The sequence below is a fragment of the Equus caballus genome, chromosome 21, assembly GCF_041296265.1.
Source record: "Equus caballus isolate H_3958 breed thoroughbred chromosome 21, TB-T2T, whole genome shotgun sequence".
NCBI classification, from domain to species: Eukaryota; Metazoa; Chordata; class Mammalia; order Perissodactyla; family Equidae; genus Equus; species Equus caballus.
Window position 1 is genome coordinate 43,002,476 of NC_091704.1, and position 15,501 is coordinate 43,017,976.

Genomic DNA, 15,501 nt, shown 5'->3' on the forward strand with positions numbered 1-15,501 from the left:
CAATCTCTTTACTTGTGATTCTCTATTTCTTCTTGATTGAGTTTTGGGAGGTTACATGTGTGTAAGAATTTATCCATTTCTTCTAGATTGTCCTATGTGTTGTCATATAGTTTTTCATAGTATTCTCTTATAATCCTTTGTATTTCTGCAGTATCCATTGTAATTTCTCTTTCATTACTAATTTTGTTTATTTGAGCCTTCTCTCTTTTTCTCTTAGTGAATCTGGCTAAGGGTTTGTCAATTTTGTTTATCTTCTCAAACAATCAGCTCTTAGTTTCATTGATCCTTTCTACTGTTTTGTCTTTATTTCAATTTCATGTATTTTTGCTCTAATTTTTATTATTTTCATCCTTCTGCTGACTTTGGGCCTTGTTTGTTCTCCTTTTTCTAATTCTGTTAGGTGTAGTTTCAGATTACTTATTTGAGATTTTTCTTGTTTGTTGAGGTGATCCTGTATTGCTGTGAATTTCCCTCTTAGGACTGCTTTTGCTTTTCCCATATGAGTTGGTATGGTCTATTTTCATTTTTGTTTGTCTCCAGATATTTTCTGATTTCTCCTTTAATTTCTTCAATGATCCATTGGTTGTTCAGTCTCCACGTATTTGTCACTTTACCAGTTTTTTTCTTGTTAATTTCTAGTTTCATAGCATTGTGGTCAGAAAAGATGCTTCATATGATTTCAGTCTTCTTATATTTATTGAGGCTTGCCTTGTTTCCTAACATGGTCTATCTTTGAAAATGTTCCATGTGCACTTGAGAAGAATGTATATTCTGCCATTTTTGGATGGAGTATTCTATATCTATTAAGTCCATCTGGTCTATCTTTTCATTTAATTCTACTATTAGAATTTCTGTGTCATTGTTTTTTAAGGGCTTAATCTCTTTGGTGAACTGTTCCTTCTGTTCATTAATTTTATTCCTGAGCTCATTGAACTGTCTTTCTGTGTGCTTGTAACTCACTGAGTTTCTCAATGACAACTATTTTGAATTCTCTGTCATTTAGACTGTAATCTTCTGTGACTTAAGGTTTGGTTTTTGGAGACTTGTCATTTTCCTTCTGTTCTGCAGCTATTACTGTAGTTCTCCATGGTGTTTGATAAATTGATCCTCCACTGGCACATTTGTGGTAGTAAATGGTCCCAAGGTTCCACCTGCCATAGCTGGGTGGACAGGGGCCAGGGGCTGTGTTTTCTGTTTCCACTCCTTCTGCTCCTAGTTGTACCTGTATAGCCACTCTTGATTCCTGCAGGCTGGCCACAGCTGCTCAGTGGGTCGCACTTGCAGGGGTAGGGCGCTGTCACACGGGCTGAGCCGTGGCCACTTGCTGGGGAACGTTCACATGAATGGGGCTGCTGCAGCGGGGTGGGCACTCCTGTGAGCCGGGCTACCATTTCTACAGCATTTGCACACGGGCCTCCATTCACACTTCTTCCAGCACTGTGTGAGGGTCTGCATCATGGATCGCCGCTGCCAGGGGAGGGGGCAGTTGTGGGGCCAGGCTTGGATCTGCTCCCTTAGTTCTGCTGCTTCCTGGAAGTCCAGTATACCCACCTTCAGACGTATAGCTGCCTGGATCTCTCAGGCATTCTGTTCTGTGTCCGTTTAGTTGTAACTTAGAGAGGAGAGACAAAGGGAACAGCTCATTCTGCCATGGTGCTGACATTGCTCAAGGATTATTTTTAAATGTTCACAGTTTAGTTGAGACTGTTAAAGAAAAAAATGTATATCCATGAAGGAAATATATCACCTAAGACATGTTTTTTGTTAATACAGTCATTTTTAAAACTTTACCTTTTTATGTTTAACCAAATGCTTCTCCAACCTATTGAAAAAGCCTATGATTTGTATTATTTTTAATACCAAATTTGTGTGTGTATATATATGTATACACACACACATCTTCTCCAAAATAGTCTTCAGATTGTTGTCTGTATTTAAATTAGGCCCAGTGGTATAGTGGTTAAGTTCGTGCATTCCACTTTGTCGGCCTGGGGTTTGTAGGTTTGGATCCAAGGCACAGACCTACACACAGCTCATCAAGCCCTGCTGTGGCACCTCACCAAAGAGAAAAAAAAAGATAAATCAATTGCTGTCTAATTAAATAATGTAATTGCTCCTTTGCCATTCTCTTTCAGATTAAACAGTTACAAGTGTATTACAGATACACTTCAAGAACTAGTAAATCAAAGTAAGGCTGCTCCTCAGTCTCCCAGTGTACCCAAGAAACCTGGGCCTCCAGTGTTATCCTCTGATCCCAATATGCTGAGTAATGAAGAAGCAGGACATCACGTAAGGGACATAGCATATTTTCATTCTGGAAATACATTGTGTTTAGAAGTTCTGTGTGTTAGTGGTGGCATAATCATCTTGGGAAAGGTCATAGCTCTTCAAACTTATGGTTTAAGGATTCTTGATATCTTAACAGGAGTTTATAAGGCTAAGGGTCATGATATTACAGCAACTGAACCTTTAACTGTGCTAATTTTTATTGTTTTCTTTATTTTAGTTTGAACAGATGCTTAAATTGTCTCAACGATCCAAAGATGAGCTCTTTAGTATTGCCCTTTATAATTGGCTAATACAAGCTGACCTTGCAGATAAGCTACTGCAGGTAAAAAAATGGTTTTTTACTCTAATGTTAATTTGTATTTTTAAATAGCATAACTCAATGGGTTAAACACATATAGTTATAGGAAATTTTTTCTCATTCTGTACCTACCAAGGTGTTCGTGTAAAGCCAAGTAATGCAATATCTTTTTCTAGTAGGCAAAGTAGGCCATTGCTCTAATTTTCTTTTATTGAGAAGCTGATTGGGGTTGTTTATATTGTGGGGTGGAGATCACTGGATTATGAATTAGAACACCTGAACTTTGTCTTAGCTCTTCTGTGAAGTCACTATGTGACTTCACACATGTCCTTTCACTACCCTAAGTCTCAGTGTTCCTCAGTCTGTAAAATAAATACATGGCATTTGATAATTTCAAGGATGCCTTTGAGCTCAGATTCTAGGAATCAATAGCTGTGTTCTCAAAGTTTATTAAAAGATTTATAATTGGATTATAGGAAATTATTTTTATCAGCCTAATGCAACTGTGATACCAACTCTTTCATTAACTGTGATAAAACAAAAATCATTTATAGTGAGAAAAATTGCCCTCTCTTTTATCTGTTATTGGATTATATTTTGCTTATTTATTCATAAAACAAGGCACACCTATAGTTGTCTTAAAAATGTTATATGTACTACATAAAGAGCAAGTGAGTGGTCATAAAATGTTTCTGAGTAACTATACAATTTCCAGATTGCCTCTCCATTTCTAGAGCCCCATCTAGTCCGAATGGCCAAAGTTGATCAAAACAAAGTCCATTATATGGATTTACTCTGGAGGTATTATGAGAAGAACAGAAGTTTTAGTAATGCTGCTCGTGTCCTGTCCAAATTGGCTGACATGCATAGGTATGGTGTAATATTCCCACTGTGAAAAGTGATTGATTACTTAGCTATATCTAGTTACATCCAGATTTCAAAAATTAAATCAAACCTCATTCAGATTATACATATGTAGAATTTTATGCTTTTACTTGGATTTACCTAAAGTTTATGGTTTTCTCTTTTTCTATTTGTTTTGTTTTTAATAACATGTAGAAGGTACTAAAAGCATACCTAAGACCCTCTCTAGTCAAACTGTCTTCTAAATCCTTTTCTTTAAAGTATGTCTTTAGATTCTTTCTTCCTAACATCAATTATATTCTTTTTTTTTTGTAAGATTGGCCCCAAGCTAACATCTGTTGCCAATCTTTTTTTTTCCTTCTTCTCCCCAAATCCCCCCAGTACATAGTTGTATATTTTAGCTGTGGGTCCTTCTAGTTGTGGTATGTGGGACGCTGCCTCAACGTGGCCTGATGAGTGGTGCCATGTCTGTGCTCAGGATCCGAACCGGCGAAACCTTGGGCCACCGAAGTGGAGTACACAAACTTAACCACTCGGCCATGGGGCAGGCTCCAATTAATTAGTATTCTTAACTAAAAGGACAAAAACTACTTCTCCAGGGCTTTATAATTTGAATTTTTTACTAATTCCAGACAAATTTCCTCTACTCTGCCATTGGTTTAAATTATGAAAAAGGTCTTAGAGCATATACAGGGGATTATTAAGAATCCAGTTAAAGAAAATATTGAAATTTCTAATTAGGTTATCATATCAAAAGACAATTTAATAAAATGTTAGGCGGATCATTAATTTGACCCCCTATTTTCATTTGGAGTTTTCTTTGCCAAAATAATACAAATGCTATTTCTAAAACCTGGAGAGCGGTTAAGTCAGGAAGAGGAGGCTGTTGAGGCAAAGCTGTTATTAAACCCAGTTAATCAGAATGGTCACTTAAAGAATCCAGATATGGCTAATAGCGAGTGTGAGTGTGTGTGTGTCTGTATGTATACTGATGCAGGTGTGTTTATTGCCTATGTAGACCCAAGGCTTTTTTGCTCTTCTTGCCCTCCTTGGTCATAACAGGCACTTGATTTTTATAAGTTCCTCTCTCAAACAGAAAGTGAAATATATATAATTGACTTTAATTCCTTTGTCTTTGGTTTAATAAAAGGAAAGGAAAGGAATTTAAACTAGTAAAGGCCTAAAAGGCAGTTTCTAGTAAAGGCCTTGGTTAATTTTTCGTTTATATAATTAAGAATTGATAGCATTATTAAGTATTTAATTCACTGTAGCTCTATATCTTAAGGTTGTGTAATTCATTCCTTTATCCATTGTTTGTGTGCCTTTTACATACTGTCCTCTGCTGGAGGTACATATGGACTGCACCCCTCATTCAGCCCTTCAGTATCATTTCTGGATCACGCTTGTCGTTCTTCTTAGTTAGTCCTAGATACCATTACCATCAAATCTTAATGTTCCATTTTTTATCATGCCACTTATTGCTCAAAAACTTGAGTGGCTCTTAATTGCCCTTTTATTGTTTATTTACCTTTTTCCTTGTTAGAATAATTATTAAATTCTTGTTTAAAAATATTCAGAAATTCTCTAACTTTTAGGAACACCCATTGTCCACGTTTACTTCACACACTCACTTGTGTAACCTAATTTCCTCTTCACATGAGATACCTTGTAGTACAGCCACTCATTTTTTTCTTTTCTTTTCTTTTCTTTTTTTGAGTAAGATCAGCCCTGAGCTAACATCTGCCAGTAATCCTCTTCTTTTTGCTGAATAAGATTGGCCTTGAGCTAACGTCTGTGCCCATCTTCCTCTACTTTATATGTGGGATGCCTGCTGCAGCATGGCTTGACAAGCGGTGCCATGTCTGCACCTGGGATCCAAACCAGTGAACCCTGGCCCACCAAAGCAGAATGTGTGACCTTAACTGCTGCACCACCGGGCCGGCCCCTATATCCACTCTTTAGCTCTCAGCTTACCATCTCTTTCCACCGTAAAATGTTTTTCCAACTATTACGTTACTCTCTTTCTCACTGTATTTTTTCTTTTTTCGCATTTATAGCCTGTACCAAATAAATAGGCAGCATAGACTGTTCTCTTTTAAATAATTCAGAAATGTTACTCACTTTTAAAATGTAAAGTTCAAGTGAGTTTGTTTAGAGATAAGAGGGGAAAGAAAGGAAGGCCCTTTTAGAGACAGAGCTCCCAAATGTACTGTGTTCCTTATGTGTAACCTTAAGAGATGGTCAGTGCTAATTAACTGTCATAGACACATATACTTTGAAAGGTAGAAGAGAGAAAGGAGTTAACTCTTTTTCCTTTTGGTTTCTTTTTGGAAGGGGAAAAGTATAGGAGCCATAGCTACACAGAAGGACAGTCTAAGTGAGACCTTCTCCGAAAGTAAAAGAAAGCCAATTTTTTCCTGATTCAGGTTGGAATTAATTAGGATATCAAAGGTTAATTTAATATTCATTGATCTGAGAGGTTGCCAGCAACTAAAGGAGTTTGCTTTTAATGCCAAGATACTTTACAATGTCAAAGCCAGATCTGATAGAGTTAGAAGATTCAAAAGGACTGAAGCTGGCAACCATGAGGTGGGTACATGCTTGGGGCTCTCTGACACTTTCAGTCAGTCCGCCAGCAAATAGATTTTGATGCCCAAGGCATGCAGGGAGGAGTGTAAACAAGATAGACACCACCCATGCTACCAAGGAGCTCCCATTCTAGTGGGTAAAACCCATAGACAAATAAACAGGTTCAAGTTCTATAAATACAATGAAAATAAGACAGTACAGTAGAAAGTGCCTAGGGAAGTGGGGAGCTGCTTTACATAGGAATGGTCAGAGAAGACCTCAGAGAAATTGTCATTAAAATTGAGTCTCAGGTGACAAGAATAGGCAACCATGTAAAGAAATGGGAGGAAAAGTAGTCCAAGCACAGGAACATAGTCTGTACAGAGGCACTGCATCAGATAGAAGTTTATCATGTTTGGGATACAAAAAAGAAAGCCAGTGGGATTGGAGCTAGTCAGGAAGGGAGCAAGTAGAAGGAGAGGTGGTTGGAGGAAAGGGGGAAGGCGACTGGGGGATTTTAAGAAAGCGTGTGACATCTAGTTTATGTTTTTAAGTGCACACTCTGGTTGCTGTGTGGAAGATGAAATGTGGTATTGACCACATTAAGGTGGAGAAGTGAAGCATACGAGGAGCTATGAAGAATGTTTTCCTTAATTTAATTTTAGAAGAATCCAAATTTTAGTATCTTGAACTCAAGTTTTAAAATAGGAAGTTACTTTTGTGTACATGAACAAATAAAGTATTTCTTTATTTGTTGCCTTAAATTATTGATCTCTTTTATTAGAAACCCTCTAATAATTTTCTCAAGTTTCAAATGCCTTTTATGTTCACTTGGTATAAAATAATGCATTATAAGTAATTATTTGTATCTTGAATCCTTGAGAATTCATAAAATAAAAATAAGGATTTTCCCCCAGCACAGAAATTTCACTTCAGCAGCGACTAGAGTACATTGCTCGAGCCATTCTCAGTGCCAAAAGTTCCACTGCCATTTCATCAATAGCTGCAGATGGTGAATTCCTTCATGAATTAGAAGAAAAAATGGAAGTAAGTGCTAAAAATACTTAAGCTTTGTCCACACTGAGTAATAGCCACGTTATTGCACTTTCTCTTCTTCCCCTTGTAAATAATAGGTTTATCATAGCAGTCAGTATTATTAATTCTAGTCATTTCTGCCTGTATTATTTATTTTCATATTTAGATCTAAATCTTTTCAGAGATTTTAAGGACATAGCACTGGTGTCATAGGACATTGCTGTAATTTAAAAGTTTTCTCTATGACATTTCTGAAGGCTTCTTCAACTGTTGGGACACAAAGCAAATTGTATCACATTCACCATTTATCCTGGAAGCTAATAAGTAGGTGTATGAAGTAGAGGAGGCTTAACTGCCTTAACTAACAGACCCAAAAATGTATAGTGGTCCAAAATCTGGAGTGGGTGTCCCTGGTTGGCAGGTGGCTTTCTTCCACTAGGTTGATTTTGGGCTCTATTTTCTGGCTCTACCATTCCCTTATCTTTTTCTTCGGTTAGAGGGAAGAAGGGGAAAAAAAGAGTTTGTAAGAAGCACATTCACTCTTAAAAACCTCAGCCCTGAAGTGACATACTTTATGTCCAGTCCATTCCTTTGAAGAGAATTCAGTCTTATGGCCATGCCTCCCTGCAAAGGAGGCTGGGAAGTATAAAGTGTAGTCTAGCCATTAGTCTGGCTGCGGGTATTGTGGGCATCAAAGACTCTGCCACAGTCCACTTCCTGTGCAGCCTTTTATGTTGTGATGAAGAGTTGCTGGTCTATTATGATAGAAGTCTTTATTTATACATTATTTTTATTTTAACAAACTTAAAGCCAGATACTAGGAGTCATTCCTTCAAGTACCTATTGAATTATCATAGAGAACTTAAGACTTCCTTTTTTTCTATCCAAACTAGGTTGCTAGGATCCAACTTCAGATACAAGAGACACTACAAAGGCAGTATTCCCATCATTCTTCTGTACAGGATGCAATTTCTCAGCTGGATGCTGAGCTGATGGACATAACTAAGGTAATAAAAAAGCAAGTGAAATTCCTATAACCGTCAAGCAGTCAGCTAATATCTACAAATTCGTTATTTCTTTTGCATTTTACTTGTTGTTTCATGGGAAAGATTAACCTATCTCCACAAAATAAGATAAGTCGTCCTTGGCAGCATGTCACTCGGCTGATAAATCACTGCTGTTATATCTTACTCTTAGAAAGAACTGAGTTGCTCTTTCCAAGCCAGTAGCTATCAAGAATCTATCAGCCTCACATGGGGCTTTGTTAAAACTTCTGCCAGCTATTTTATGGCCTTGCTGCTGCTTTTTTTTTTTGGCTGAGGAAGATTCTGCCTGAGCTAACATCTGTGCCAGTCTTCCTCTGTTTTGTATGTGAGTCATCATCATAGCATGGCCACTGACAAGTGGTGTAGGTCTGTGTCGGGGAACCAAACCCAGGCCACCGAAGTGCAACACACTGAACTTAACCACCAGGCCATAGGGCCAGCCCCGTGGCCTTGCTTCTTGTCTTGTAAAAGTAACATACCTTTGCTGCACTTTCTTAGCCTCTCCCACTCTGAATCCTCAGAGCAGCTCCTTCTTCAGTTGTTCTTGACATTCAAGTTGTCAAGTTATTCTTGACATTCTTGGACATGGCTCCAGTATCCTTAAGCGCCCTGAAATTTGTCAGTTATTTCCATTTCTTCAAACTCTGGTTTAGACAACACTAATTCTAAAAGAAATGTCATTGCAACATCTCCCAGACGAGAAAAACACAGACACACATGCTGAAATCTGTTTGAATGTTTTTACCATTCATTCACCACTTTTAATCTGGGGTTATAACTAGCTACACATTGTCACATCTTTATATCGTATTTTGAAAACTTTAGATAAAATCTTTGATTGTTTTAAACTTTCAAGGAGTGTTTCACCATTAATTTCTGAATGCTGACCTCTAATTGGATATATAATGTTGGCATTTTCTCCCACAGCTTTATGGGGAATTTGCTGACCCATTTAAACTTGCAGAGTGTAAACTTGCAATAATTCATTGTGCCGGTTATTCAGACCCTATATTGGTGCAGACACTTTGGCAAGATATCATAGAGAAAGGTAAGTGTTCGCTTTTTGGTATATTTAGCATCCAGTGTTTAGTGACTTGGTAGAGGAATGCAAACTGCTGGTGCCTCATATATCCAGGGTTCATGAAAATTGTATATAGCCACGTAGAGGGTAAGTGGAGGGTAGCTGGATGTGGTGGAGGGTAGTCCTCTAGAGGATGATCAGAGTGGATATTGGAGAGGAAGCTTGGAGTGTCATTTTTGTGGTTTGTACTGCTTAATAAAGGAGCCTGAGACAGTTCCCTCAGAGTCTCATAACCAGTACCCTGGTAAGACAAGAGAGTATATCAGACGCTAACAGAAACAGAGACTCTACTCATTATATTATGTAAATATCAGTTCTAGGGTATTTTGTAACTTGAAACAGAATAAAATAGCCAATTTAAACATTTCACATTAAAAATAATTTGGGTTTCTAATGACATGCCACTTTCTTACAGAATTGAACGAAAGTGTGACATTGAGTTCCCCAGATAGAATGCATGCTCTTAGTCTCAAGATTGTGCTGCTTGGAAAAATTTATGCTGGCACACCTCGCTTCTTTCCATTAGGTAAGCAGTAACCCTAGGTGCTGTCAGGATGTTTTTTGTTTTGATGGGTTTCCTGATTGACATGGAAAAATAATGATCTTTAGGGTGAAAGTGTTTCTTTGTTGCTATTTAGCTCAGCAGTTTAATTCTACCTCTCCAGAAAGAAAGTCCTCCAAAGAATAGCAGAATTTGGTGATGAATGGTTGGGTATGAAACTTTCTTTGACTGACCATCCAAGTTTATATGTCTGTCTTGGCATAGTACTGTCAGACAGTGGTTATAGTGTTGGTAACCCTATACGAGTTTGTGAAGAGAAAAGAAAAACAGCTGGTGTTTTTGTGCATGAGTAATCTGTGATTGATTCAACTACTGTGTATTATATTGAGAGCATAGTTTTCTTTAAAATAGTGAGAAGTTGTGTTAAAAATGTAACTTGTGAACCACTTTCTTAACAAAATATGCGGAGTATAATTGTTATGTAAGTGACTCTAATTACTATGAGCCATTCGCTAATCTGTGTTTTCTTTAGCTGTAAAACAATAGAATCAACATAAATACACCCATAAGTAGAATATTAAGCACTTTGTGTTTTTGAAAAATGTTGAGAAACATGAAAATGCTCACAACATAACATTAAATTGTTTTTAAAAATTAGGATACAAACTTGTTTATAGACCATCCCTGATTTAGGATTTAGTCCTTGGACTTGATAAGAAATAAAGCCATTAAAAACTGCCACACCGTTTCATTGATCAGAAAAATAAAGAGCAAATATATATATATATTTTATAAATATATGAAACGACAATTTTAATAGTAAAAAAGACCACATTATACACAGTCTCTTTTGAGTGTATTTCTGCTTTGGCTTTAGATTTTTAATTTTTGAGCCCAGTAAAGTTTAGGGTAGAAGAGGCCTCATTTTTCTATCAGTCTTTCAATTGGTACAAGCTCCAGGGGACTTCAAACTAGAACAAGTTTAGGGTTTTTAGAATTTTTATTACCTGTCCAAAATCTTTGTCTGGTACATTCCAGGGGAGATGCAATTTCAGGGGCAGCTTTTCAGTGATTCCTCTTGCCCATGGATATTCACATTGGTCAGTCTCTGATTTCAGGTATCATAAATAGGAATTTGGTACTGTTATGATCTTATTTATGATGTGACAAGTAGTAAAAAGTGAAAGTAGGGCCACAATTAGAACTATCAAAATAAATAACTTGAATGTGGGGGCTGGAGCATTTAAAAAATGCATTTAATATTTCTAAAATCAGGATACAGTAGCCTTTCTTTTCCAAAAAGATGTTAAATTGAGGATATAGTATATCGAGATATTGAAGAAATTATCAGTGGGTCCTCTCCAGTAGTGAGATTGTAAATGCTCTCTATTTCCTTGTACCTTTCTATATTTTCCAAATTCACTAAAATGTACTTTTTTTCCTATTAGCTTTAAAGTGTATAAATCAATGATTTTAGCATATTCACAGAGTTGTGCAACTGTCACCACAATTAAATTTGGACCATATTCATCATCCAAAAAAAACCATGTACTTATTAGCAGTCACTCCCTACTCTTTCCCACCATTCAGCCAGAGGCAACCATTAATCCACTTTCTGTCCCTATGGATTTGCTGATTCTGGTATGTGTCTTATTTTTATAAAAAGTTCTTTTTGGAAAATTGTTTTTTAAAAGATTCCCATAGAAACTGCTCAGTTAGAAATCATACCAACTTTTTGGTATCAAGAGTTAACAATCCTCCAACAACAACAACAAAATGATTATGTAAGGTGAAGGATGTGTTAACTAATCTTATTCTGGTAAACATTTCTTAATATATGTGTATCAGATCATCGCATTGTATACCTTAAACTCACACAATGTTATGTGTCAGTTATATCTCAGTAAAGCTGGGGGGAGTTAACAACCCTAATTTTTTATCTTTTTCCCTCCCTAGATTTTATCGTGCAGTTCTTAGAGCAGCAAGTTTGTACTTTGAACTGGGATGTGGGTTTTGTAATACAAACAATGAATGAAATTGGAGTACCATTACCTAGACTACTGGAAGTATATGATCACTTGTTCAAGTCACGGGTAAGGAAAATATTAAATAAAATAAAATAATTTATTTAGTTAAAGTTAACTAACTTTTTCTAGTTATGGGAGTGGAGTATTTTGGTTAAGTGTTTTTGAAGTATCTCATCATCTAATACAATTGTCATCAGAAATTTGCTTCATTGGTTGAGTATCAGAAATTATGTCAGTCTTTTTTTAAGCAATGCTATTTTGTTGTTGTTGTTGTTGAGGAAGATTGGCCCTGAGCTAACATCTGTTGCCAGTCTTCCTCTTCTCCAATACATAGTTGTATATCCTAGTTGCAAGTCATTCCAGTTCTATGTGGGATGCTGCCACATCACGGCTTGATGAGTGGTTCATAGGTCTGCACCCAGGATCCGAACAGGCGAACCCCAGGCCACTGAAGCGGAGCACACGAACTTAACCACTCAGCCATGGGGCTGGCCCCCATAATTCACTTTAATAACTGATAATGAGAATTGCTTTGCTGTATATCATGATAAAAATCCAATATTATTTTTTAACATTAATAAACATATGCTTTACTCTTGGTGGAATAGGCTAAACACATCACATTAGAATCATCACTTACTTTAAAAGAACAAAGTAACAGTGTATTTATTTACTATGACCTCATCTAAAATATCAGTGCTTGAAGATCTTTCTCCGCATATTGAACCTTATCAGACTATATATCTTGTAATTTTTATCCTAAATGATCCAAATAAAACCTTGTTGAACTAGATTGTATCTATTATAGTAGCATCATCTCAACATTCATGCAGTGCTTTCCAAGGCCCTTGTCTGTCTCATTTAAGCCTCACGATGAGCCTTTGGTGGAAGTGAGCAAGTAGTAGCATCCCCATCTTCCACTACATCTGACAAGAGCAGAGATGTTAAATAACCTGTTTAAGTCATATGGCTTAAACTAGAGTTAAGATTCTTGGACTACTAGTTTAGTCTCTTATTTACCATATCGGACTAAGTCTGCATAGGTTCAAAGTAAGAGTGCTGTCACGGGCAATAGGAAGAGATGGGTTTTTTCTTTGACCTCACATTACTAAACAGGAAGTTTACATTCTCCACAAAGTTGGTTGATGTAGCAAATATTCTTCCTAAAGAATATCACAGTGCAGTTTTCAATGTTCTTTAAATATTAACCATAACCAGATATATAATTTAGTACCACATAATATAAAATGCTTATTTTAATATCAGTAAATTTTGCCTTGGGCTCTGATGACTGTTTTAACTAACATAAATGGTTGAAAAATCAGTTGGCACAGTTTGGCTTATAACTCACGATGTGTATTTTCTTTATAGGATCCATTCTGGAACAGAATGAAGAAACCACTGCACCTTTTGGATTGTATACGTGTACTATTAACAAGATATGTTGAGAATCCTAGCCAAGTTTTAAATTGTGAGAGGTAAGTATGAATTAGATATTGTATTATAGCAAAGACTTCTAAATGCTTCTAATAAATATCTGAGTAAACAGATTTGGAGAGAATAGGGAAAGATGTGGAGATTATACAGAAGTATAGGAGATTTAAGCTCTTTTGTATGTTAGCAGTAACTATTTGAATGATGTCAGTTAGCATGTGTGAATGGTTAGGGGCTTCCAGTTTTCAACCCTTGTCCTGAATCCTTTCTACAAGTGAAAGGATATGATGTATGAATTACTTCTAAACTCCTTCGGCTTTAAATTAGTGATCTAGGACAGTTCAATTATGTTGTGTGATATTATTGGCCATTTCAAGGTGTATTTGTTTGAAAAGGCCAAAAGAATTTAAATAATATTAATTTAAGGAGTCATCCCTTACTACCTCCTTCTCACTATAATAATCTTCAAAAGGAAAATGGTGGTTATATGGTAATGTCCCAACCCCTGCTCTTCCTTCTCTTTTCAGTCATTTGCTGTTTACTTACACACGGGGCCCTTGCTCTGCTTTGGGGCTATGAGTAAGGTTAGCAGAAGTTGGAGGAAAGTTCTATAGGAGGAAATGTTTTTAAATGTATAGACCGTTGATCAGATGTCTTTTCTTTTACAGGAGAAGATTTACAAATCTCTGCCTGGATGCTGTTTGTGGTTATCTGGTTGAGCTCCAGTCTATGAGCTCTTCAGTAGCAGTACAAGCCATCACAGGGAATTTTAAATCTCTTCAGGCTAAACTAGAACGGCTTCATTAATTATTGTAATGTATTTTCATCTATGCATTTTGATCTGTAAAATAAAAGCTCAGCTGGGTCCAGATGTCAGGTGCTCCAAATCTAAGAAATTAAGAACAATTTTAATAGAAATGTGTTTTTAAAAAGTGACTAGTATCTACAAATAGTACATTTGCTGGACAAATTCTTTTTTACTACTACTATTTTTTTTTAATAATCAGGTTAAAAAAACAACTGAAATACGATTATTTATGATCTTAACACAAGGGTAAAAAATATTTAGAAACTTTTATTTTGAATTTTACTGCAGGCAGAAATTTTGGATTTGTAGTATTCATTTTCAAGTTAGTCCAAGGATAGCGATATTAAAACTTAAATAGGCTAGCTGAGCAGGTCCATTCCCATAATACTGGATTCTACAACAATTCTTAAATAGGCAAGCAAACACTGTCTCTTTAAAAAAATTACTTAGGTTTTGGGTTCATCCATGGAAAGAAATTTCCTGCAACTACTGATTTCATCAGTTATAATCCTCGAAGATTGGTATATATCTGGTTGTTTTTTGAACAAGTGATAAACCTGTAGCTAATGTTCCTTGTCCTGAAAAGTTATACAGGAAGATACTGTTTTCCCTTAGTGTCTACCTAGCTCTTCTTTGGCCTTGTGACTACTAATTCCCTTAGACCAGTGGTTCTCAAAGTGCGCGCACCAAACTGCTACATCAGCATCATCTGGCAACTTGATAGAAATTCAAAATCTTAGGACCAATCCCAAACCTATTGAATCCAAAACTTTGGGATGAGGCCCAGCTCTCTGTTTTAACAAGCCTTCCAGGGCATTCTAGTACGTGTTAACTTTGAGAACGACTGCATAAGAGGATTCGTCTGGTGTATGGCTTGGCTCTCTATCTGCTTTTTCTTCCTCCCTCCCCTGTCAATAACCACAACACACAAGTTTTACCCAAGACACACAATATATAAAGCAAAATTTTTAGTAATGTAGTTTTCAGTCTTTAACAGAATTGGAATAACTAAACCAAGTGCCCCAAAGTCATGGCTACAGTGAGGGAGGAGAAAAGAGTGGGAATGACCAGGACTAACAAAAAGGCAACAACACGAACTCCTTTCCTCTCATCTTTTGTGTTACCAAGATTAATTACCTTCTGCCTGTTGTCATTATTGCCTGTCTGGCAATTTTTAAAATACATTTTGAAAATATTTTTCCTTCCACCTTCATTTGTTCCTAAGACCATGGGTTGCCATTTCCATATTTATTCTCTTAGAACTTAGCTCTCTTTTGCCTATAATCTTCTAATTTATAATGTTTAATAAAATGTGAAAATGTCACTCATTAGATACCACTACCTCTCATATTTTTTAGCTTTTCAATTAAGTTTAGTTTGTGAATATGTAAAATGAATGTATGCTATGCATTTTTAATTCTGTACATTTAAAATTCTGTCATGTCAACTTAAAATGAAAATCTGGCTAAAATGCTATAATTTAGCTGTGACTCCAATTCTACTATCTATCTATCTATATATATGTTTTTGTTTTAAGCCCATATACACA

General features: G+C 36.4%; 1 protein-coding gene across 2 annotated transcripts in view; it reads left to right on the forward strand.

Annotated features, from left to right (window-relative positions):
- The window catches only part of NUP155 (nucleoporin 155), a 64,572-nt gene extending 49,289 nt beyond the window's left edge, over positions 1 to 15,283 (forward strand). Inside the window, exons 26-35 of one of the 2 annotated variants that reach the window (XR_011430164.1) lie at positions 2,136 to 2,289; positions 2,507 to 2,611; positions 3,303 to 3,457; positions 6,942 to 7,066; positions 7,948 to 8,061; positions 9,028 to 9,148; positions 9,597 to 9,707; positions 11,640 to 11,776; positions 13,082 to 13,188; positions 13,813 to 15,283. Coding sequence is in view for 1 of the 2 variants with exons in the window: in XM_001499483.7 (XP_001499533.2) it covers positions 2,136 to 2,289; positions 2,507 to 2,611; positions 3,303 to 3,457; positions 6,937 to 7,066; positions 7,948 to 8,061; positions 9,028 to 9,148; positions 9,597 to 9,707; positions 11,640 to 11,776; positions 13,082 to 13,188; positions 13,813 to 13,951 (1,273 nt within the window). In the remaining variant the exon portion in view is untranslated. Of the gene's footprint in view, positions 1 to 2,135; positions 2,290 to 2,506; positions 2,612 to 3,302; positions 3,458 to 6,936; positions 7,067 to 7,947; positions 8,062 to 9,027; positions 9,149 to 9,596; positions 9,708 to 11,639; positions 11,777 to 13,081; positions 13,189 to 13,812 lie in introns of both variants that reach the window. The other variant, XM_001499483.7, reaches the window with a different exon arrangement.
- Positions 15,284 to 15,501: the final 218 nt, after the last annotated feature.